At 39.1% G+C, this 26,600-nt stretch overlaps 1 protein-coding gene across 3 annotated transcripts in view; it reads left to right on the top strand.

Annotated features, from left to right (window-relative positions):
- The first annotated feature begins 5,024 nt into the window (after positions 1-5,024).
- LOC121521733 (1-phosphatidylinositol 4,5-bisphosphate phosphodiesterase beta-1) overlaps positions 5,025-26,600 on the top strand; it is a 226,430-nt gene continuing 204,854 nt past the window's right edge. For all 3 annotated transcript variants that reach the window (XR_005992885.1, XM_041805887.1, XM_041805888.1), the window contains exons 1-2: positions 5,025-5,327; positions 16,747-16,824. Coding sequence is in view for 2 of the 3 variants with exons in the window: in XM_041805887.1 (XP_041661821.1) it covers positions 5,229-5,327; positions 16,747-16,824 (177 nt within the window). In the remaining variant the exon portion in view is untranslated. The remainder of the gene's footprint in view (positions 5,328-16,746; positions 16,825-26,600) is intronic.

Genomic DNA, 26,600 nt, shown 5'->3' on the forward strand with positions numbered 1-26,600 from the left:
TGACCATATTTCCAGTATGGTTTGACTCAGTGACAGCAGTGACAATGATCTTGGCTTGAAACTCTTGTAACTTGTAACTTTCTATGTTGGCAGGCTGAAATGTGTGAAGCATTCAGAATTTTTCATTTCTTTGCACCAAGAGTTATATTTCAAGCTTTGTCTGCTGTCAAGGCTACAACTTTGAGTATCATCAGAATCACAACTTTTGCCAACAGGTGAAAAGATACAAGGAATTTGAGTATTTTTTAAACTAGAAGAAATACAACATTGTTTGACAAAACAAGCTTTGCAAGGTCCCTTTTTGAAAATATACTCTCTTTGTCCTTTTACTTTTATTAGGTAATAAAGTGAAGATATAAAGGAATGGGATGACATGCACATTCAATCCAAGAGATAAACTCAACCTAATGCTGATGCAGCTGGTACTTAATATTTGCATACAGGGTGTGTGATGACTAAGCTAAATCAAGCCCTCATTTTATTCTCCTTAACCACAACTTTATAGTGTACCTGAATGGGCCTTGCAGTCTGTAGGAAATGTGAGCGATATGCCACAAACTATATTTTGCCTTTGTTACCTGCAGCATACAGGTACAAATAGTCCTTCACGTTCCTATGACAGCTGGTTACCAGCTGGAGAAAGTGGGCGACTGACAAGAGAAATAAATTCCAACTCACTAAACAGATTAATTCATGAGTGTGATTTAACAAGTTTGTCTACATGCTCGATCACAGTCAAAAAGAAAAAGTGGCCTCATCTAGCCCATGTATTATCTTGTAGTCCCATTGTCAAGTTGCTTTTCTAAAACTTGTCATATTGTAGGGTATATTTTCTTCCATAAGGCCTATTCTTAATCAGGCTTATTTTTTTTTCAGTTTTGCCTGTATTTGGAGAGGACAGGAAAGTGAATAGAGTAGGAAATGAAGGAGAAAGAACGTGGATGACAACCTGGACTGCCTGCTTGGTGGACCAACTTCTGTATGTGCTGGTGTCACCTATCCACAAGGTCATCTGAGACTCATCATATTTCTGTTTAACCATCCATCCCCCCACTAGCTATATGGTTTATCCTGATCAGGGTCACAGGGATCTAGAGCTGATCCAAGTTTCCATTGCACAAGAGGTGGTAAACAACTTGGACAACACTCTTAGCAAAACTGCTCAAGCTCTTTCAAGGTTGCACAGGGATCTGGCATGAACCGTCCTTTTCAGGTCCAGCCACAAATTCTCTATTGATCTGAGGTCTGGGCTTTGACTCTGCCACCCTAGAACATTCATCTTATTTTCTTTAAATCATTTCTTTGCAGCTTTCGCTGTATGCTTCAGCTCATGGTCTTGCTGAAAAATAGATCTCTCAAGCCATAGTTCTCCTGCAGGCTGAATAAGTTGTCCTCCAGGATTTTCCTACATTTTGCTGCATTAATTTTAACATCTAGATTTACAAGCCTTCCAGTGCCGGCTGCCTAGAAGTATCCTGACAGCATGATGCTGCCACCACCATGCTTCACAGTGGAGATGGTGTGTTTGTGGTGATGTGAAGTGTTTGGTGTCTGCCAAATACAGCGTGCTGTCTGGTGGCCAAAAAGCACCATTTTGGTCTCATCAGACCAACAAACTTTCTTCCATTTGACCATGGAGTCTCCCACATGCTGTTTGGTGAACTCTAGTTGAGATTTTTTTGTATCCATCTCCTGCGTTATACTTTTTGATAACTGTTTCTCTGAGTTGGAATGTTCTTTTGTCTTCAGGGTGTAATGGTAGCCAAGAATACTGATTAAACAGTGACTGGACCTTCTAGTCTCAGGTGTCTTTATACTACAGTCACTTGAGAAACTTTCACTGCACCCAGGTGATCCCCATTTCACAAATTGTGAGACTAGCCGGACCTCTGTTAAGTTAGGTCAGTCACTTTACTAGAAATGAATATTTATGCAATGATTTATTTTACATTACATATTTGTGTTTAACTGACAAATTATATTGACCAAGACTGATTTATAAAAACAATTATAGGGTAAAAGATCCAACGGGGTGAATACTCTCTATAGGCACTGTATACTGTAGAGACAAGCAAGCAGTCACACTTCCTTCCACACCTATGGAAGATTTAGAGTCACCGTTTAATGTGCATCTTTTTAGTCTTGGGAGGATATAGGAGAACGTAGACTGATTTCAAAAGGCCCTATCTAATAGAGGGTTGGAACAAGCAGCACAAACCATTGCATCACTGTGCAGCTCTTCTTTTTCACAGTAGAAAGACACACAGTAAACGTCTAGTCTTTAGAGGCACATGTGTCTCAAGAGGCTGCTCAAATACCCTTGATCTCCCTGGACCCCCTCACAGGTGAATCAGACCCTGCACTAGTGGAAGTCAGTTCAATGAGCATCTGCTATAATAAAGCTAATCCATAATCTACTGCTGCTTCTGGGAGATAAGCATTCTTGATAAAAGATAAGATTGAGCAACTAGACTACAGCTTTGTGTGTTATTTTTGGTTTGCTGCTTAATTCTAATCAAGGCTTTAAATCTTCCTGCTGTAGCACTAACAGCATTTTCTACAACATCTATGTTTTATTTCAACAAAGAATTTGCAAAAGTCTTTCTTTTAAAATCACAGAGAATCCCTGAGTGAAGATACTAAAATATCTGTAATCTGAGTGCTTTAATATTGACAAGCCAATTATTTCCTCACTGTGAGCTTTCTCTCTTTGGTGGCTGTTTTAAAGCTAGCTGGAACCTCTGGGCTGATAGGAAGATGGATGACAGATAGCAAAGTCTGAGACAGGCAGGATAACAATGACTCATTGGCAGAACAAAAACATTTGTCTCTTCTGTGGTACAACAGTATGCTGTACATGTGTTGTTCTGGCTTTAATAAGTGCCCTTACTTAGGAATGATGACTCATCATAAAATATTTTCTTGAAATGAAAAAGCATTTCCTCTCTCTTTCTCTAACACTCATATCTTTCTCTCCTGTTGCTGTGCTCTGACTCCATTCAGGGCCTGCTCCCCGAACTGTCACTATTAATCAATCACTAATGACAGAGAGCAAACCCAAACAAACCACTGGTACGACTGACATGAAAAGTGACAGTCAAACTCTGACAGGTTTGACTTCTTTGACGTGTCTGATGGTTAGCGACTAACCACAGAGACACACAGAAGGAGAGCAGCTCAGAGGAGTCTACAGTCCGTTTTTGGAAATGACAGAAAATAAACAGTGTGGGTGGTACAAAGCCCAGAAGGCCTTTATGTTTTATTTAATAAGAAAGTCAAACTAAAAAAGTCCTGAAGGTGGTGACACGCTCTTGACTCACAAAACTTGAAAGAAGTCTAGTCATGAAGAAAGAAGAAGCCCCGCAGCCACACGTGGGCACTCAAACAGAAACCTATTTTAGCTGATGGGTGTGGACTGATTTCGTAAAATCGAATAGCACCTGTTACCATCTGCACAGGTAGGCTTATAATCAATCTTATTGATGAAGATAGATATGGTACATCAACATAATACTAAGGCAGCCTCACCTTGCAAAGCAGATGAATACGCCCGTTTCCTTGTTTTTTACTGGTGAATCCATCTTGCAAAGCTCCCATCTGAACCGTCTGGGCCCGGTTAGAAAGTGACAGGACCAATCAGCAACGAGGGGCAGTACTTTCAGGCGCAGCAGAGTCGTGACGTAAACAAGCAGCAGCAGGAGCTGGTGCAGTTATGGAGGAAGAGATTAGCGTGGATGCTGCTAACGCGCCAGTTTTATCAGAACTTGATGACATTTCTTCGTTAAAAGAAGAACAAAGAACAGCAGTGTTGTTTTCCTTTCAAAAACAACAAAAGTTGAGTACTAACATGTCTATAGTCGCCATGTTTTGCGTTATTCCTCAGTAGCTGCACAGGCGCAGCTCAATAGCGGCTACGTCACGAGTTTTGTTGCTCTGATTGGCCCGTAGAGATGTGACAGACAGAACGTTCACCCAATCACACTCTGAGTTTTTTTCAAAGCCTCTGCCTTTTCTCAAACGTTTCCTATTGAAGCTTTCCCAGATGGATGTGTGAAACACATAAGAAATATTGAAGATGGTCTCTAAATCTTTCCACACTAAAACTTTTTTCTGACCTCTTTTACAAGGTATTATTTCACCCGTTTAACCATTTTCATTGCTCTGTGTTATTAAATTTTTATCTCCCTGCATAATATTCTCACTAATCAAAGCTTTATTGCAAATGTGGACTCAAAATTGCAATTCTGGTGGGTATAATATTAAGTTCTTTCATTTTATTTTAATCAAACCAAGTTGGCTGGGTACTGGAGGATCCTTCTTTACTGCACAACTCTTACCAAACGACTTAGCTGAAATTATACCACATGCTGTACAGCTCCTGGAGTGCAGCATTTATGAAGTCTGTGTCTCTACAGTTGCCTCTTGCTCTCTACCTGCTCTGATTAAAGAGTATGGAAACTCTACATGAGAATGCATCCATTCATTTTATTAACTCTGCATCCAGGCCTGCCCACAGAACTGCCCAGAAAAACCCAGAGAATGGGCCCTCCCCAGTTGTGATTTATTTATTATATCAATGCAGGCAAAAAAGGCAGGGAACCACTGTTCTAAAGGATAAACCATGATTCCTTAAGCTGTGATTCACTTCACGTTTGAATGTAACCAGTGCAACCATAATACTGTGTTCTTTTACAAACGAAATCGACGTTTTTCAGCATAGATGTTATGAATCATCCACACTTGTTGCTTGGTGTTGCATGCACCTGGAAGGACACTCGAACAAAACTTGGGGCATTTCACTTCCACCATACTACCTCGGACGCATGGGGGCGCTAGATCACTTCAAGCACCGATCTTGTCCCCGCATTGACTCGTACAATTTAAAACCAGACTGCAACTCATTCAGATCACCCCCTCCCCTCTCTCTCCCTTCCTCTCTCTCTCTCCTTCTCTTTCTCGCTCTCTCCTCGTCTTCAGCTGCATGTCTCTCAGTCAGCCCGTCAGTCAGTTTATTGGCCCCGGTCCGCTGCGCCTCCACAGCCTCTCCAAAGCCTGAGACGCGCCACCGCCGCCGTCAATGCGGGCATGACATACTGGCAGCAGTAGTGGGCTTCCGATATCCTGCTTTTAAGCAGATTACAACAGGAAGGGGAGAGAAATAAGAGCAGAAGAGAGTGAAGTGAGTCATTTTCTAGCCGTGCCGTGCGTCGAGAAGAGTAGATGAGTCAATGGCAGGGGCACAGCCTGGAGTTCATGCGCTGCAGCTCAAGCCAGTGTCCGTCCCCGAGAGCCTGAGAAAGGGCAACAAATTTATGAAATGGGATGATGTAAGTATTGGCATAAGAGTCCAGTATTGACTGTTTTTTTTTCTTCTACTAATGGATGATTTCTGCACGCTTTATCTGAACACATGTTCAATGTATTAACGGGCTACTCGCGCAACTGTAGCCATGACATGTAACCGTCACTGTGAACCGCTCTGAAAGGGACTGCTGTTTACTATACAAAGAAATTCAAGCTTTTTATTATCTGCAGACATGTGCTTTGTTTACATTTCCCCTATTATAGTACGCGAACGTGCGCGCGCAATTGCGTGCACGCGTGTTTGACAGCGCTTCATGTTTGATTATGAGTACAGCGCTCATTAATTCAGACTAAACATTTTGATTAAGCTCGCCCCTCCCACTGGAAAAGCTTTTATCAATTAACTATTAATTAGCGTATCGAAGCTGAGCGTGTAGGCAACAGTCAGAAACGATCGGGCTTGTTTATGTTTTGTATTCATTTGTCCGAAGCACTAAGAGTGTGGCTGGAGTGCACTGACCTTGATTAAAATTGATTGCACGCTGCTGATGTGTAGCTGGTGAAAACATGACAGTAGTAGCAGTCCTATATGGACAAAGCTATGGCGCACTGCTGCACCTGCACTCCAACAACATTCATCTTCTAATGATCATGTAGGGGATCAGCTGTTTCACTCATAACTGACTTCCCCACTGAGTGACCTTATTGGTTTTCTTCATCACTTCTTGAGCCACAGAAGCTCGCCATCTTTTATGAAGGGGACTTTCACTGATTGTCTCCTACAGCCCGTCTATAGCTGAACACATTCCTCTGGTTCCCACTACCTCTTTATTGTAAGAGTATTTGAATATTATAGACAGTAATGACTGCTATCATTTTATAAAAACATGGAATGATCTTTGTGGTCATCTGGTATTGGTGCAGACAGCTGGTGTTGTCTCTTGTGAAGGCAATACATCCAAGCTTATAAAAAATGTAGTTGAATTTAAATCATTAGAGCCTAGCCTGTCAGAATTTCTAAGACAAATGGAACTTGATGTGGCGATTTAAGATTATTGTTACAAATTATACTGAAATATGTTTGAAATATGTAAAAATACCAGTTTAATACATTCATTTTTTGCAGCAGCAGAGATTTTATGCACATTTTGCAAACATTCAAGTGTCATTTTTTATGAAATGGTTTACAAAAACTGCCCTTTTTTAATTAAAACGAGTGACATAAAAACTAATTCCCATTCAATAAATCAGTTGATATCACATTTGCAATATGAGCAACAATAATTGCAATATTTTTGTGATATTTTTAATCATTCTGCCCTAGTTCATTCTATCTAATATTGATGAAGCTTAGTTCATGTAAGTCATACTCCTAGCTGTGATTGGCTGATAGCTAGGTGACACCAATTATGGCTTCCCAGCTACCACAGTTAATCATAGCTCTTTCTCTCAACACTTAAAGATGACGCATTGCTCACTAATCGCTGCTTGCATCAGTACGTATGCATCACGCCACTGCAGGCAAAGCTTCACCTCCTCCACCCCAGCCTCCTCCTTTATAGCATAAAGCTTGTTGCTCCCTTCTATTCAGATGCTGCTAATTTGGATTCATTGCTTCTGAATAATTTAATTGTTTTCAATGCTCATTGTCATAAATGCATCTATCCATATGGGGTTATGCGCTCCCTGGAAAGTCAAAGCATGCTGCTTGACTAAATGTAGGTTGTAATATAAAATGATTTATTGCTTGACTTTGTTGAAAAATACACAAAATGAGGTACGTAATAATAGTCACAAATCAAATCGTAATGGGGGAAAAAATCATAATTAGATCATTTTTGGAAATCCTTAAGTCCTAATATCAGTGTCAGTGGATATGAACCTGCCTCCCTTTGTTTATCCTTAAACTCCAGAGTTGGTTTTAAGGGCAGAAGTTTTAGGTCAGACTCTGTACTAGGGCTCAATACTTACAGGGTCAATACTGATTATTGGCAGTTCATGAGACCAATAAGCAATATCTGGAACTGATGTCCAAAATATTCTTAATGTGGTAAATGTAAAACTACATGATCCAAAGAATTAAGGTAAATAAAGGATTTAGTCCTAGCTCTGCATGCATGGGAAACGGCAGAAAACAACACAATAGCAGCAGGAAAACAGAAATAATGCTATATGCTTACTGAAGTAATGGCACCCAGGATAAGTGTTGATTGGCTAGTACTCATGTGACATCTAGCCAGTCAGATTGTGTTGTCTGCAGGACATTTTGTTAGACCGTGGAGAGTGAAAATAAAGCCAAAGGGGAAGACACACTTTGTAGTGGAACCAAAGTAGTGCACTTTCAATTAACTGTATTGATTATCGATAAAGTAAAATGCCAAATATCGACCTCAATAATTGGCCAGGCTGATAATTAACTGATAATTGACCCTTACGCTGAACTCCATCCACATATTGCTCTGGATATTACAAACAGCTAAGATGAATTTCTACATATTAGCATATTGTATATCTCTCCAAAAACCCAATATTTACTGCCAAATGTTAAAAAAGACTCATTTTCCTTAATGATAATATAATATGAGGATATAAATCCCAATCATTTAACCGTATGGTCCAACCACATATGTCACCTAACTTCCTGTTCACATTTGATCTAAAACCTCCTGAACCAACCACCTCACCAAGTAACTGTTATGACTCATTATCACCATCTAGTGCCAATATTAATCAAACCAATAAACATGGTATCTATTTCAAGAAATAATCACTTGCACACATCTGCACTGCCTCCTACAATATTCTCATTAGTCAAATAATCATTTCTGTGACAAATAACTGTGAAATTTCTTTTCTCAGTTTCACAGAGCCACCGTTACATCTTTTATTTATTTTTTAAAACACTGTCCACAACCAGGGCTGCACTGGTGATCTAGCATACAGGGCATTTTCGTGGCTGACAAACTTTGTGGCCAGTATGATTCAATCAGGGAATTTTAATTAATCATTGCAAACCATTTACATACCTCTACTGAGATATTCCCCTTTGACATAAAAACAGACAGTGAAAACAGAGTGATCATTATTTTCATATGTCTATAGCATTTACTTTTCAGCTTTGAAGCACTGAAGGCCACTGAAGCACTGATTTTTTTTAAAGAGGAAAAAATAATGAAAAAAGGGATAAAAGTGCCTTAAAGAAAGATCTACAAATTGGCAAAAAGAGGAACAAATAATGGGCAAAACAAATGGAAGAAAAAAAAATGGATAAGAGTCCCAAAAAGAAGTTGAAAAAATGGGTACAAAGTGACATGAAAGGTAAAAAGTGGCAAAAAATGGGCATGAATTGGCAAAAACGTGGTATAATAGGATGGAAAGTGGCAAAAATTGGCATAAAGTGCCACAATGGAAGGGCTACAAATGGGCAAAAAATGGTAAAAATTGCTCAGAATTAGTGTAAAGTGGCATAAACCGTTGCTAGAAAGGGGAACCAACAGCAAAAGTTAAAAGTGGCAAAAAGTAGTAGATATCACCAATAAATCACAAGTAGGGAGAGCCTAAAAAGCAGGAGCCAGGCAATCCTGTAAGCAGCTTTGGTAGATAGTAGTATAAACTCTTTTTTTGCAGTCTATCTCTGGGTAAAACCAGCAAAACCTCACATTCAACAAGCTCAAAGCAGCAAGTATTTAAAAATCTTTTAGAAATGGAAATGTTACAATGTGAAAATGTTACAGCAAGAAGACTCTTGATGTGCATGCTGTTTTGGTAAAGTAGTGGCTCTCAAAGTGCTCATAGGTGTGAGAGTGAGAGTGAATGTTTTTTTTTTTTGTCTCCCATTGTCAGATTGAGATTGACTGGCGGTGTGTCCAGGTCAAACCCTGCCTCTTCCCCAGTGACAGCTGGGATCAGGTCCAGCCCCCAGCAACCCTAATTAGGATAAGCATTATAGATAATGAATGGATGAAATGACGGATTGAAAATAGTTGGCCATCAATTCCCTTGGTCCACTTATCTATTAATGTCCTAGTTACTGCAGCTCAAATACATAAAAGAGAGAGAAAATCTTTAATAACCGTTAAGGCACCAAATGTGAATTTGTGGGGAACATACTTTCAGTTAATTTAATTGTATGGCTTACTGCTACTGCTCAGCTTTGATGCTCTGCTACATTTGCTACAGATTGCGCTGAGAGTATTGAGAGGGTAGAGGGTGCTTTGAGGGATTTTTAACATGGTGCCTCCATTTTTTTATCACCCTGAGCGTTGTCGTGTTCCTTACTAAATGTTTTGTCATTTACAAATCCAACCAACAGTTTGCAGCTGCCAGATATTTTGGTGTTCAGATTTGTTTGTAAAAACTCTGCTTTCATTCTTGTTAAAGACGGGCGACAATTTGGAGAACAACTTGTTTTGATCATTCCTAAAACATTCACAGTGAAATTCTCACCCTCACAGAGCTCAGGTGATTCAAGCAGTGCAGATGGCATCAGACGGACAATTGTTGGTGTGAATGTGGTCAGTACAGATGGCAGAGAGGAAATTATGCGCTCTTACAAACCTACCACTCTGTCAATCATCAAGCTCCTGCTTAAACAAGGAAGCTTGAGCATTTCCTTAACCAATAAATACTAATGAGAGCGAGCGCTCACCCCTTCAGCCCTCTGGTTGGTATGTTATGAGAGGGGTGTGCATGTGCATGAGGTGTGAGCCTGTTTCCCCTAACAGCCATGTTTGTGTACTGTAGTTTGTACATGTGGGCCTATCTCCAGAAAAAAATGCCCACCAGGCGTTTCCTGTGAAAACACACACACCCTCGGAGACATGCACAGATACTCACTCTGTTTTATTTCCCATGCACTCCTTCCTCCCTCTTTCCTCTCTATATCATTCATGGAAAGATTCACACAGAAGAACCAGGAAAAGAGAGAGACCTGCAATAGATTGGCAGCAGAACAGACTAGAATTAGAGCACTTTCCTTTTATTGCTGCAGGAGTTGTCCCAAAACTAGGATGTGAAACTTAAAAAAATAAATAAAATCAATACCCGATTAAATACAACAGCAGCAAAAACAGAAGACCAGGTATCTTCTTGCTTTCAGTTATCAAAAATTGCATGGAAACCTCTGCTCACTGTCTAAATTGCACTAAAACAGCTTGAAATGTTTTGGAGCAAGAATGCTTTTTTCTCAATTTAGACACTGTGCAGGGGCTTGCCTGCAATTTTTGATTCATGAATTCTGTTCCAACCACACCTGTCTTATGAAAAGGATGTAGTTTTTGAAGTTTTGCTTCCTTTTAATACAAATAATCAGTGAAGTAACGGCGTAGCTTGTGTTATCCCCCCTCAAAAATTGCAGGTTTTCCAATTTTGACAGGAATGCAAAATAGTGGATTTCTATCAATATCACATATTTTGGTATTCCCGTACTCATTTTAGTCATGGTTAGATTGATATTAAAATGTTCACTCTTATTGTACAGAACACCAAGTCTAACCTGACACAACAGATAGCGTTTCATATCCATTGCAAAGGATATATTTCACATCCATCTAGGAAAACCCACATACAGAGCATATGGGAAGGGCAGGACTTTAAAAATATCTCAGAAGGTAACTGGATGAATTTTCTGTGTTTCACTTTCATTACAGGCCAATCAGAGCAGCAAGAAAAATTAGGTAGCTCCAGTTGTACCCTGAGATCCACAAGCAGGCCGTGCGTTAGTGTTAGAACGGTGGAGTTTGTTGATAAAACTCATTCAGAGGCTGGTCAGGAGAAGTGCAGAAGCATCTTTTCATCAAGAGAAGCTTTCAGTGTGGCTCATAACTCTTGATTTAAAAAATAAATGTGGCCCAGTTCTGGTAATACTGCTGCCATACCATAGCTACATCTGAGCTAATCGCTACCCTGGCAGCAGCCATTGCTATTGGCTTCCAGAACAACCAAAACCTACCCATAGTTACAGCTACATTCTCCTCAAATGACTCTGGCTCATTTTCAGACCTGGATCATTTGCAGTCTGGAGCTTTGCAAGATGGATCTGCCTGACGTTGACAAGGAGTAATGCAAATCAATATGCTTTGCAAGTTTATATCTGTTTAGTATTCGTCTGTATTTAGAAACAGACATTAAATAAGAACAAAGCATTTGATTTTTCCATAAATTATTAAGAAATTATTATCAAATATAGACATTCAGTGATGAAAAATAAAAAAAATCTTTTTCTGATTTATTTTTGGACTTTTTAGTGCCTTTATTGGACAGAGGAGGATGGTGGATAGAGTCTGAAATGGGGGAGAGTGGGGAGAGACGTGCGGCAAAGGGTCACGGGCTGGATTCGAACCCGGGCCGTGTATGTACATGGGTTGCGCCTTAGAGCGCTAGGCCATCTTCACGCCCATAAGAAATTTCTTTGTATCACTTGTATTTTATATTTAAAATGTATTTTAATTGCCAAAGTGAGTATCTTCACAGTATAACTTAACATGCCTTTACTTTAATTACACTGTGTTTTTTTTTTTTTCAAGATTTATTTTTGGCTTTTTTGCCTTTATTTGATAGGACAGTGGATAGAGTTGGAAACAGGGAAGAGACATGCAGGAAGTAGTGCCAGGGGGCGGATTCGAACCCGGGTTGCCTGCGAATATGGCGTGCACCTTAACCACTTGACTACCGGCGCACCTAATTGTGCTGAGTTTTAACTTGACACAGCAGATAGACTGTTTCATATATTCGTTGTATGGAATTATTTCGCATTCATCTGGGCAAGCTCCCATAGAGAGCATCTGTGAAGGGCAGGACTTTAAAAAACATATATATTTAAAACTGACTGGATGAACGTTCTGTGTGTCACATTAATTTTGGGCCAATCAGAGTAACAAGACAGAAGTAGGCATGCAAAGCTCCGGCAGTAACCTGAGCTCAACAGACAGACGCTGCCACAGATTATGAACTGTGGAGCTCGTCAGAGGATAACTCAAAAATGTTTCTCTGCCAAGAGAAGCTTTCAGTGCTTTCAGTCTTTGCTCTTGTTTAATAAGATTGTGGCCCAGTTATGATGAAACTGCCACTATACTACAGCTACATGCTTATTGCTACACTAAACTATTGCAGATTTATGCCAAAGCATGTCAGGAGGAGAGCGGAAACATCTTTTCCATTATGAAAAGCTTTCAGTTATGTTATTCTGCTCAGACTGCTGCTTTATTGTTGCTACATCTAAGCTTAATGCTACACCTACAGCAGCCTTTGCTATGGACTTCTACTATAACTAAGCCCAGTGCATTTATTTATTTGTTTGTTTGTTTATAAAGTAACCATGTACAATAAAAAACATAAATGTTTTCATTTGGTGCATTGTACCTGAGTTAGCTTAAAGCTAATTTACATCTATAGTCCCTTGGCAGGTCACAATTAAAAAATCAGTTATAAAACATCACAAAGAAGTCGAAATTAAACATTATCTTAAAGCTGCAGAGCTGTAGATCACCCACAGGCATATACACTCACATACACACAAACACATTCACACAGTCATAATGCATAGCGACCACCTTGTTCTCTTCACATGATGCTGATAGGTCAGGCTCATTTTTAATCAATTATATTAAGCAATTCATTTAAGAAACAAAATCTCTTTTTCAACACAATGCATCCAAACATTCGGCAAAGCTGATTTACAATTTACATCTCAAGTAAGTTAACAAACATACATACAAATACGTTAATGACAACCGGCGTGCAGCTGCTCGTAGCTTAAATTAGCTTTTTTCTTAATGAGGTTTGGCAAAGAGCTAGTTGCAAGTCCTGCAGAGGAATTAACACATTTAGCGGGAGTTTTAAATCAACTCTGCACATAATAAGAAACAAAAGGCATGAGACTCACCACTGAGTTTCTAGTAAGTAAGAATCAATCATTCATTGATGTCAGTGCATGTAATCTTTGATGCCATCCAGGTGTGCCACCTGTTTGTTCATCAGGTGAGGCCAATGAAAGAGGAAGTGACCTTGTGCACCGGATATTTATGGGTTTTGGGATGAGCCCGAATTGGATAATTAGTTATGGATTGGTGTGCGGTATGGACGGTTGTAAACAAATTAAACAGTATAAGGAAATTATTAAAGAAATTTGGGGAAGAAAATAAACAACCAGCCGTTGTTATGACGGGCACGAGGTCACTCCAGCAGGCAGGCAGGATGGCTCAATACATATAAATTTACATTATTTCACTGGGTTACACCTGGCACATTTGTTACACAAGATGGATTGGCCCGGTGACAGACATGGAATCTGGCCAATCCATCTGCTTTGCAAGTTTAACTGTGTTCATCTTGCCTGTGGATTATTCTACTGATGTGGAAACATAAAGCTCCAGCAACGGTTGTGATTTACAGAACAGCTTCATTATGATGCACGTCTACTTATGGCATTTGTCAGTTTCATTTAGAAACAGATTGCCGAACATATTCTTTGAATGTGGTACTGCTAAAGCAAGGTAAATATTGATTTGAATTTATAATTTTCCTGTCTGCTTTGGCCAAGAGACACTTGCAGTTTATTGTAAAAAATAGCAGGCCTTCTATTCTCAAGAATCTCAGTGCAGGAGATGTGACGCTCATGCAGGCAGTGTGAAAGTCCTGACTTGTTAACATGCCCATTTATATGAAATAACAAGCCACGATGCAGTTGTTACATGCACGCAGTCTAAATGGACAAAAAAGAGAGTTAACTAAAGTTCTGCGTTTTTGAGAATTGCACTTTGATACTGATATCCTGCTGATAGTATCGTGCATCCCTTTCAATGTTGGACTTCTCTCTTAACTCTGTTGAAATGAGTTTATCTTGGCAATTGTTAAATGTGCTCAGTGCAAGCATAAATTGCAGATTTCATCAGAATTCTTTACATCACTGGTGTCAAACCATGTGTCGGATTTTGTGTACCGTGTGCAAAGATGCCTGTCATGCTGTACTTAACCAAGAGGTCCACAGATCAGAGTGGCTGCTGCAGAGAAGAGCTGCAGACTTCAGCCCACTGGGTTTGGAATATCACAAGATTGGAGAGCATTGAGAAAACCTTTTGAAATGTTTGTGAAACCCTCAAAATCCCAGACCTCCCTCTGTGCCCTTCACACAAACACACACACCGTGTTTTTGTTGCTGCCACTTGAAGACAACTTGTGGCAGCGGTAGCCCAGGAGATTCCTGGTTGAAGTTTAAAACATTGTTTTACTCACTCCATTCAAACGGCCCATTCAGCACCAATGGGTGTCATAAGGCTGCTTCTGTTAAGAGAGAGGAGAGAATAGGCAGGCATCCAAAGCCTCCAGCAAAGGGACCCTTCGTCTTAAAGATCACTGACAGCAGCTGGCAAAGACGTGGGATATGTGAAAGATGATGCTGGCCGCGTGTAAACAGAGATATTTATAATCTTATATCAGCCGCCTTTAGTCTGCTGTGTATTGAATAAGACATTATCAGCCTCCACGGGGAGCCTCAAAAATCCCTTTAAAGTAGTAGAACGTGTCATTAGCATACAAAACAGAAATATGCTGAGCTCAAATCCCCTCTCTAACACAGCCCCTCAGGTGATGGCTAATGGTACAAACTCTTCACTGAAAAGATGGTAATGTCTCCCGCCTGGGTTTTGTTCCCTCAGGGTGCTCGTACTTTTCAAAAGTCAGCCACTAATCTCACTTTAATTCAGCAAAACAAAATCTGCTACCGCCACCTTCCCATTAATGACAAATCCACCAAACAGTCAAAAGACAATAAAAAAGCAGGAGCTGCACTGCTACCGGAAGGTAGTAATCTCGACAAATCACTCTGAACTCTAATCCACATTGTTGTAAGTACTCGTGTTTTTCCTAAATGTGCAGACCCTTGAGAGAAGAAGTCCATAATGGCTTAATGTGTTCGCAGCAGTGGCCATGGAGAGTGAGAGACATTAGGGAAGAAGCAGCTCTCACATCATTAGGCACATCCCTACTGCTCTTAAGCCTTCTTCTGACTATCTCTATGACATCACAGACGATCCATCAGACATCACGTTTTAACCACTTTGAGAGTTATTGAATTTTTTCTTCTAATTAAAGCAATGAACTGTAAAATCATTACTCCAAGTCTGAATTTTTCAAAGTTTCTAGGAGTAACTGATGCCATCTTGGAGGAGTGGAGAGATAAATTATTCTGCAAATTAAATTGAGGAGATTGGATCAGAGCTTGAGTGGGGATCAGAGATTTGGAGCTACATTTGGTAGTAGATGTCAAATCTAAGAACTGCAACCATTGAGCCTTTTTTGTGTCCCCAGGCTTGAAGTACTGTGTGAGTATAAACTGCATGTGTTCACTGGTATGAGCTGCATCTTTTGTCATTCAGTCAAGCCTGCAGATTGTTCAGCCATGTAGACAGGGCCAAAGCGATTCCTCTTGAGTCTCGAATATTTAGATTTCACGGCAATGATCAGCAGCCATGGTGGCTTGCAGCAGCCATTCACTCACATTCTCCATGAATCCAAAAGAGGATGGATTTTATTTGCATGTCATGGATCATATGTATCAGGTTATTTCAACAGTATGAAATCACTGAGCACTAATAGTCGTCTGCACCCTAACTGAAACTCCTCCTCTGCTGTCTTTGGCTCATGATATCCTGCCCCGCAAGTCACACAGGGTCACACCCGAGTATGACAAGCATGCAGCAGATGCCGACCATTAGCTCTGTCTCCCAGTGCTGTGATAAGAACATCATTAGACACCACATGAAGACACTTTGAAGATTTTTGTAGCTCTGTGCTGCAAACACAGCTTCCATCTCTGTGATCTCGCAGCCATGGCTGATTGAGGAGGACAATGTGCTACTGTTCAGCTCAGCCACAGCCACTGTGAACACAAAGCAAAGGCTCTTTCTTTTTATAGAAACATCCAATAATATCTGGTGTTGCCATGTATGCCTCAGGGTCAAAGTGAGTGTATTTGTGTGGTGTGTGAGGGCTTGGAGCAGTTTGCATGCAGGATGTGTGAGAAAGCATTCTGTCTGTTACAAGAGGAGAGGAAATGGAAACATCAGCTGTGTAACAACCTGCAGACAAATGCACACCAGGCTGCTTGGTCATTTGTGGTGATGCCAGCTCATGCTGGAGGAAAAGCTCCCTAGAAGGGAAGGATTGTGTGATTGGGTGTGTGTGTGTGTGTGTGTGTGTGTGTGTGTGTATGTGTGCAACATAAACAGCGCTTTTAATGTCATTTCAGATTCTGGTATGCTAGTGGTTTAACAAGAACTACGCTTTGATCCTGAGAAATGAATTAATTAGTTTACCCAGAGAATATTCCGCCATACACACAGAAGCATGTGCTCATTTAAAAACACAGACACAGACAGGGAAACACAGACGTAAGCAGACACTCATATTGACTCCAGATGTCTTTTTCTCTATATTTTCCTCCAGGACTCTACCACTGTGACCCCAGTGACTCTTACAGTTGACCCTAAAGGGTACTTCCTTTATTGGACGGACCAGAACAAGGTGAGTGATTGCAAACCAGCTGGACTGGTTTTGTTTTAATTGCCCTGAAGCTTGAACTTGAGGGCACCGGAAGTTTTTTGTAGCCCCAGCCTTTTAAATTGTAATTACTTTTCCTAAGAAACAGGGAAAATTAAACCAGGAACCAGGTACAGTAGTTTGGGAACACCAATGAACCCCCCAGGAAGAGTTGCTAAACGTTACTTGGGATGGGAATATATGTGGACTTGCTTAGCCTGCTGCCACCACAACCCAACCCTGGATAAGAGGAAGAAAAGGGATTTTTCCCACGAGTTTACTGATTTACCCAGAGTAGAAGCATTTTGTTATTAACATGCTTTTAATTGTAATAGTTGTACTATGAACCAAATAAAATTTCTGGGGTAAGCAACTGAACAGTGGTGTGTTGTTCACAAACCAGTCTATTTTATGAAATGGCAATTTCATGTGAACCACAGGAGCTGGGACCTAGTTGATAACAAGTTTCCTTTCTTCCATGTTGTCGTTATTTGACACATATCCCAGTAGCCAAACTGGTACCACATGAAGAGCCATTTGGGAGCAAAAAGACAGACTTATCACTGAGCTGAACCAAATGATCCTGACCTCTAAAAAGAGATGGATATCCTATCTCTATGAGCAAGGCTGGACATAATAATACAAGCAAAATCAGGGTTTACTGTGCCAAACTGTAAGAGAATATTCTGAACCAAACCGTACCTCATGGTATCAACACACCATACACAAGCATTGTCTGACATCACTCGTCCAAGCTTTGGACAAAGGTTTTTAATCCATACCTGCCATCGTTTCATTGTTTTCCAGACACTAAAGTTGCTTGAGAACCCCATAATTCAAGCATTAGGTACAGCCATTAACAACACAAATGTTTGCTTTTTGATGGCACCATTCTATGCAGAAATCACTTCCTGCCCCTCCATCTAGAGTTCTTAAGATGTGATGTCATCTGCAAACAACCTGCACTGTAGTTCAGGCTTTTTTGGCCAGATTTATTTAAAGGCATCAGCAGTAATATTGATTTTGTCATCACAGTGCAGTGAAACGCTATGTAATACCATCAAGATGTTCTTTGTGGACTATGAGCTTACATGTGTTTGAATAGCTACAGCAGTTTATTGTAGGATAATTTGCATTGTCCTATGGTTAAAAGAAATCTTCCCCACTAATCTCAATTCCATGAATTCTAAAAGGAATCATAAAAGTAAATGAAGCAGTTTGATTTTATTTATTTTCAGGGTAATTTTAATCTGATTTCTCTCTGACTGCAACAGGGAAGAAGAACCCATACTTGTTTAAGTACAATGAGCTGGTTTCTATAAAACATCGTTCAATCTAATGATTGGCAAATGGAAGTACTAAAGCATTGATTTTCACAACTGAACACAAAAAGACCAAACAAAAAATCCTGTGGGATCACCTTACCTTGACAATAATCCCTCCAGTCCAAACTCCACAGTTGGCACAATTCAGTCAGGCAGGTAACATTCTCCTGGCATTCTCCAGACCCGGCCTTACCCATCTGACTGCCAAACAGACAAGTGTGATTCATCACTCCAAAGAGCATGTTTCCACCGCTCCACATTGCAGTGTCAGTGTGCTGTACACCACTCTGTCTGATGCATGGCATTGGACTTGGTGATGTGAGGCTTGCATGCAGCTGCTCGGCTACAAAAACCCATTCCATGAAGCTCCTGCTGCACAGTTTTTGTGCCTACATTAATGCCAGTGAAAGTTCAGACCTCTTTAGCTATGGAATCAGCAGAGCATTGGTGACTTTTATATACCATTCACACTAGCAGTTGTTGACCCTGCTCTGTGATTTTATGTGGTCTTCTGCTTCATGGCTGAGTTTCTGTTGTTCCTAAACGCTTCCACTATCTAATAAAACTTAAATTTGACTGTGGAATATCCAGTAGGATATTTCACCAACCTTCCTATTGCAAAGGTGTTGTCCATCACAGTACCATGCTTGAAGTAACTTAGCCCTTCAGAACAACCCATTTTGTATTGCAAATGTTTGTTAATGGAGACTTCATGGCTAGATGCTTGATTTTATACACCTTTGTTAACAAGTCTGATTGAAACACCTGAATTTAATAGTTAACAGGTGTGGCCAAATACTTTTGTCCATAAAGTGCGTAATTTGCATCCATGAGTCCACATCGTTTCCAGCATCCAGTTTTTGTCTGTTCAGTTGATGTGTTATAGAGGGAAGATGTGAATGATCCACGTCTCAATTATATGACAAAGATATGGATGTAGATAGAAACAGATGCCAGAACAGGATAGACAATTTAGTGTATAAATCCATTCTCCGATAATAACATTAGAAAAGACGTTTTTGTTGACAAAATACATTGTTGAAGAAGAGATTCCTATTTTCTTTGAATTGTATTTCTGTGGAATATTACAGTGCTTCAGGCTTGAAGAGCAGCTTTATTAGCACAGCAAAGGAATCATTTGTCCACACGTTTCTCTGACAGTTGCTTGAAGCGATCCAACTTTATCACTTCTCTCTGTCATTGCACCATCCAGTGCTCATCGCCATGGCAACCTGATTGGTATTCTGTGGTGGACACGTTTGGCGTTTGAGTAAAAAAGAAAAAAAAAGGCTCATGGTACACCTGAGATTATTAAAGCAGGATCAGAAGCTGTATGGGAAGTGATTAAGGGCTTGGAAATTGCCTGAATGGAAGACGGACCCAAGAGGATTAAAAGACATATTTCTATTTGCATTAGTGATGCTATAAAGACTGCTGACAGGATTATCTTCTGTCTTTGCTGTTATTCATGGCAGGTTTGAGTTGAGAGGTTTGATAATATGAGGGCTTCCAAATTGCATGTTTTTTGTCATTGAATGCTATTTTTTGATGATACTGAACCCCCTCCTATTATAATCTTATAATGTAATCTTAGTGACTCAACATTAAGTTAGGTTTTTCTCTGTTTTGACTAAAACCAGTAAAAGAGCAGTCATAGAAAAGAGAGAAATCTGAACTGCTGCACCTGCAGTGCTTAACATGACACCTGTGAGAATATTCCATAGTTCAATGTGTTGTTTCACCTTTCCAGTTTTTTTCCATCCCAGTTTTGGTGAAGATTCTCGTAACAGCAGAAACAGGGTTATTAAGGTTCAGATACCAGATGATATCAGACTTACCTTGTCAAGCATATGACATCCAGACATTTGTTATGGTGTCATGATGATTGCTTACAAGGCTGTAAGTTAAACAAATCAGTCAATTAACTCCTGTGACTAAAGTAGATAAATAAAAGTATGTAATTCATTTTGATTAATGCATCATCTAATTTCATCTGAACATAGAAAACTTTCCTACAGAAAAGAACAGTTTATGCTGAGTCTATCTATTATGATGTTAGTTATATTCCATCCACCCATCCATTATCTATACCACTTATCCCTGTTGGATAAGCGGTGCGTTTATTGAAAAATACATAAGATGAGGAACTTATAAAGTAATTGCATTCTAAATTGCAGTTGTGATATAAGGGGGAAAAATGCAATTAGATTATTTGGCCAAATCATATTCCAAACAAAAACAAAATACAACCAAAATGATATGATATGATGTTATAGGATTTGATACCATAACATACAATTTGACACAACATGACATTAGATGATATATTAAAATACCATACATTCAAGCCATTCCAGAAGGGATGGCACATAATTTGTTGCAATATGATGTGATATGATATGATGATATAATGTGATATGATATGATATGATATGATGATGTAATGTGATATATGATATGATATGATGATAAAATATGATATGATATATGATTTGATGATCTGAAATGATATGCTGAAATAATATGATATGATATGATATGATATGATATGATATGATAAAGTGATGCAATGCTATACATGTGAGTCATGCCAGTAGGGATGGGAATATATGATACGATACGTCACAGTACGATACATTACAATACAGCATGGTACGATATGGTATAGTACTATATAATATAGTAAGATACAGTAAGGTATGATACGGAACATTACAATAGGATACAATACAGTATTATATGGCATTGTATGGTACAGTACAGTACAATACGGTATGATTCTATATACTATAGTAAGATATGGTGAAGTATATATGATATGATATGATATGATATGATATGATATGATATGATACAGCATGGTAGGACATGGTATGGTCTGATAGGATACAATATGACAAGCTATAATACAATACGGTATTGGAACTTTAAGATATGGTGCGGTACAATGTTAGGGGATGCAAAACGACACAGTGCCGTATATTTCAATTCTATGCGACACACTTCGGTATAATGAAATATGACATGACACTACATGATACAAGACGAAAAATGGAATGTATCATTGATGCAGGGATTCTGCCATTATTATACTAGTACTACAAGATAAGCCTAAAGTAATACCCTCACAATTTTTCACATCTTAAGCACCATCTTTAGTAGTCATAAGTAGTGACACAGCAAGTCTAACTGCTAAGGAAATCTAGCCACATGTTTTGAAAAATAAAAGAGTGATATTCAGCAACAAGAATGTAAAATTTTAAAACATAAGACAAGAAGATGTTATATATTCATTATAATATCATTGTAAAGCCCCACTTATACAGACTATTTAGCGTGTGAATCCAATCCAGCTCAGATCAGCTTAACTACAGTATCTATTCCTTTTCTATAAGTGTGTATGACTGCATCAGCACAGGCAGTCAGACTTAGACTAATTAATAGCTACCATTGATTTTATGTTTGCTAAGATGAGGGTATTTCACTGCAGCCATACTGTAGCACAGACAGGAGTGCTGACTGAGACTTTGCCTCTGCACAAACACTCACAGCTCAGTCCACAAACACATGTACTCATATTTATGAGTGGACCACTACCTGGACTACTGAATTTATAATGTTGGCAACCTATTGTACATCAACATGTGGAAATAGAGGGGATAAGCAATCAACCCCCCCCCACCCCCAACACACACACACACACACTTGAAAGAGACAAATGAGCACTTTTCAGGTCAGATCAGCCGGTGTGTGGAAAATTGTGCGTCTGTTGTCAGAGATAACAACAGCTGAGTGTGATTTGCCTCAAACACAATTGAGAGATGCTCTTTGGCGCCAATTCGTCATTGTTTCCTGTGCCTTTGTCACAAGGAAAGGATTTTAAACGATGAGGCTTTTGTGTGGGCTTTTGTGTGTCTGTGTGTGATGTTTACCTGTAGAGATATCTGCTTTGTCTCTCAGCATTGAGAACAGTCTTACCACACACATAATAACTCAAATTGATGCCAACCACAGCCAGGACCAAACTCTATTAGGGCATAAGGAAAGGCAGCCATTCCATCCCTCAGTGCCAACACAAACGTGTTTGTTTCTATTTAGAACAGTGTTTCTTATCATGTTTGTTCTCACATTTATTCTCAGTGGTATTACACATCTGTTCACCAGACCAATTTAAACAAGCTATGATGATGTGCCCAGTTGTAATGTGTGTTTGTTAGAGAGTCAGTCTGATGGCCTGCAGAGTAAAAGCATTCCTCAGATTCTTCAGGAGCACAGCAGAACTGCACTCGGTGTGCCTACTTTGCTCTTTTTCACACAGGCGCTGTCACTGATAGATGCAGTTTGGACTATTTACTGTTTCAGTGAAACTGTTTAACTGTTACTCTAGGCATGGGTCCACTCAAATGATACAGGAGACATGTTTTATTTTTCAGTTTTCCTCCTTGAAAAGGAAAAATATTGCATTGTGTTGCTTAATTAATTGTTTTAGTATGTTCTACAGTTTTAAGGCCAAAAAAATAAAAGTGTGTGAGAGCTCTCCACTCTTTGACAAGTGGTGAAAGTCATTTTCTTTGACTTGATCTAAACATCTGGTCATCTGAACTTTTCCTTTTGACTTGAAATGGCTTGTTATCCATATTTGTTGCATTTAAGTATGCATCTTACAATAAAAACTGTATTCAACCACAAAATATAATAGACATTTTCTCAATCGGACAGGATAAAGCAGAAGAAATGATGCTTCAGCTCCGACAGTCACATTGATGTTTGGTGGTGGTTGATGGCAACATCCTCTACATATGTACAAGTACTCTGGGAAATTAACATAAGAGCTAAGAGCTTGTGTTGATTAGTCAACCCTGCATGACATCTAATTGAGTAAACACACACATGAGATGATGGAGCCCTTGAAACAGTCAGTGAGGTGACACATTTTGAATGTGATCTTTAGGCATAAATGCTATTGGCAGTGCTGCTTGCTCATGGCCAAATCCACAATCGATATTTGTATTGATACTGTGATCATGATTATTATTAAAAACAAACACTAATTGATTTTACTACATCTGCATCACATGCATTTAATATAAACACCTCAAACACTTTGCACACACATGCTGAATAAAAATAATATATGATATATATATATAATATGCTGAATAAAATAAATATGTGAAAATAAATATATATATATAAAGATTTATGGAATAATACCAGATAAATAAAACACGGTAGCCATTCAGTCTTAATTTTCTCATTTTCTTGACCTCGGAAAACCAGAATTGTAATTGAAATTGAAACTTGGTCAATTTCCCAGCCCTTTTGTCTAACTTTAAGTGCTTGTTAATTATTAGTAGAAACTCATTCTGTGTGTACAATAGTGAACTCATCAGCAAATATCTATGTGTTGAAATCTACGTGTTAATTTTGTATGCCTATTGAATATATCAATCTTCTGGGAGACTTCATATTTACTACTCAAATAAGCTATTTGTGGACAAAAATGTCTACTGTAATAACAAGAAATGACAATAATGTGAAAAATATCAAATTGTAATAATTTTATATCAGTTGTTGTTTTTCCTCGAATGGCTTATTAGAGAGCAACACTTTTAATAGAACACTTTGCAGAAAAAACATGAAATGCAAGAATGCATCAAAATTCAATTTTTTGATCTTTTTTTTTCATAGAACAGCTGAGACTCCTTATACTCAATCTGCCACATTAAGGATAAAATTCCCTAAGATTTTCAAATATTTGTTAGTTATGGTGAGGACTGAAGTGGGTGTAAAAAATACTTTTTAAAAGAATGTGGAAAAATATTCTTATATTATTTTTAAATCATGTTTTTTACAGTTGACATTTTTGTGCATGAATGGCTCACTAGGGTGCTAAATTTGTACAGAGTACACTATAGGTACTTTATAAAGATGAATTTGACATTTCAAAATTTATCAAGAAAACCTTCCTACACATCATAATGCCATTTGCAGCAGCACAGAAATCATTACAAAATAGTGAAAAATTCACCTTTTCCACCTTTTCGAAGAAAATGTCCAGAGTCATACTGGAGGGTTAAAGAGGGAAAAATAAATTTTAAAAAAGTTTACTGTTACTGTCTCTGTTGAAATATATAAAGCAGTATATTGAGTAGATATAATATGATGCTGTATATTCATTTTTTGTATTTGCTACTTTACATAAAAGAAATTTAAGTTTTGCAGGATGGGGTTCCAGACCAGAGGCCATGTGATATGGGGGTCCTGAGAATCACCACTATGATAATGATAATGCTTCATAATTTAGAATGCACTATGGAGACTTAACACACTTTATAGTGAACCCAGTATCAGGTCTTGGTGATTTTAGGCACTGCTTTACATTGTCATGGTTTGTTTAGGACTTCCCTTGATCTGCCTTAAGCTCACACTTGTAAAATGTGCTGGAAACTACCTTTGCTTTCTCAACTTTCTCCTTAAGACATATTTTATGCAAAGATTAAATTAAAACCAGGGAGCTTAAATGTAAAGGTCACTGAACAGCTAGTCACTGCTTCAAACCTCAGGTCTTTAATTTGGTGTCATGACACAGACAGTAAACTTTCTCAGGGCACAGCAGCGTCATTTGTCCTTGGTCTAGTTTAAGTTGGCGTGTTGGATTGAGTCATAGAGAAGAGGAAGTAGAAGGACATTACTGTTAATTTCAAGGTTTGGCTTTTACAATCTAGTCATGAATTCTTTAATCAGAGTCTGATCCTAAAGTGGATTTCAGACGTATTTTAGCGTCAGAGAGACAAAGTGCTGTTTTGACAGCAGTAAAAACTCAATGTCAGATGTGTTTAGGAGTGATGTTCTTTGCTTTTTTTCCCTGGCTGCCCTTTTAGTTGGTGACTCAAGGATTTCTTCAGTTTCCTCTTGATGACTTTGTTGTCACGCTAAGTCATCTTGACTTTGACAACAAAGTATTCTTTCTGAAGTTTCTTAGGACCTTATTAATCGTTGATTGAGTTTGATCCAGTATAAAGGTGTGTAACAATAGCAGCTAATACAACTATGATTTCTCACTCTCTTCCATTCCTTGTGTATGCTTGACAAAACAGAAAGAGTTGATATTGTTGAAAGGTGTTACACAGTCTCTTCTTTGTGGACAGGAACAGGTGCAAACATTTTACAATGATGTCTGTCCTGTCTCCATTTGCACTCAATGTTGTTTTATCATCAGTGAACTGCTGTGTAAACTCCTGCACTCGTAACTCTCTTATGTTTGTATGCGTTTATTCCAAACACCATTTGGCTGGATTTGTATGTTATTTCCTGATCTCCCCTTCACCTTTACACACTCACTGTTTTGAATACACACACCCACACTCACACACAATGTACAAACACTTTCACAGATGGAGTAAAACAGAAATGACAGTAATGACGACGGCACTGAAAGTGATGATACTGTTAGATAGTATTGAGGCTACTATGGCAACTCTAGTTACAAAATCACCAGTCATAAAATAAGTGTGTGTGTCATCTTTAATGTAAATAAGTACCACGCAGTTATGTCAAAATTTGTGAATTTTTAATACAGAACCTTCTTTTAACATTATATCAACTAGAACTACCACCTGGATGTTATATGCTTTTGTGACGTGTTCAATATCCGGACAGTGAAAGTGCAATGGTGACTCAAGTAGAAAGGATGGGTGGCTAATGTGGAAGTATGATTAGTAGAAATCATAAAAGCAGGGGGTAAACTGGATACCCGAATAACCTTGAGCATTGACCTTTTACCTTCAAAATGTAATCCCTTAATCATTGAGTCAGAGTTGACATGCATGCACATTTTGAAGGAAATCTCTCAAAGCATCTTTAAAATATTTTGTTCTCAAGCAACTAATCAGTTCATCCTTTTGTCAGAGTAGGTGTGTGCAGATTTTTGTAACCTTGCAAAGCCAGTGGATTGGACAGATTCCATGTCTGTCATCAGGCAAATCCATCCAGTCCGAAACAACTGTGCCCTGTCTAAGATTGGACCAGAACAAGGCGGTAGCTCCAGGCAGAGTTTAGTTGGACTGTGAGCTGGTATATACAATAGCTGCCAGGGTAGCGATTAGCTCGGATGTAGCTAGTGGCAGTCTAATCAGAACTGGGCCACATTCCTTTATTAAAACAAGAGCTAAGAGCCACACTGAAAGCTTCTCTTGGCAGAAAAGATGGTTTTGCTCTTCTCCTGGCTGGCCTTAGCATGAGTTTTATCCACCAATAGGCTCCAATGTTTGTAAACTGTCGCAGTGCCTTTCTGCCAAGCTCAGGTTACTACCAGACCTGCACATGCCTGTGTGCATGTCTTGTCGCCCGATTGGCCCCTAATAAGTGTTACAGACAGAACATCCGTCAAATCAGCTTCTGAGATTTTCTGAAAAGTCGTGCCCTTCCCAGATG

The sequence above is a fragment of the Cheilinus undulatus genome, linkage group 14, assembly GCF_018320785.1.
Source record: "Cheilinus undulatus linkage group 14, ASM1832078v1, whole genome shotgun sequence".
Lineage (NCBI taxonomy): Eukaryota > Metazoa > Chordata > Actinopteri > Labriformes > Labridae > Cheilinus > Cheilinus undulatus.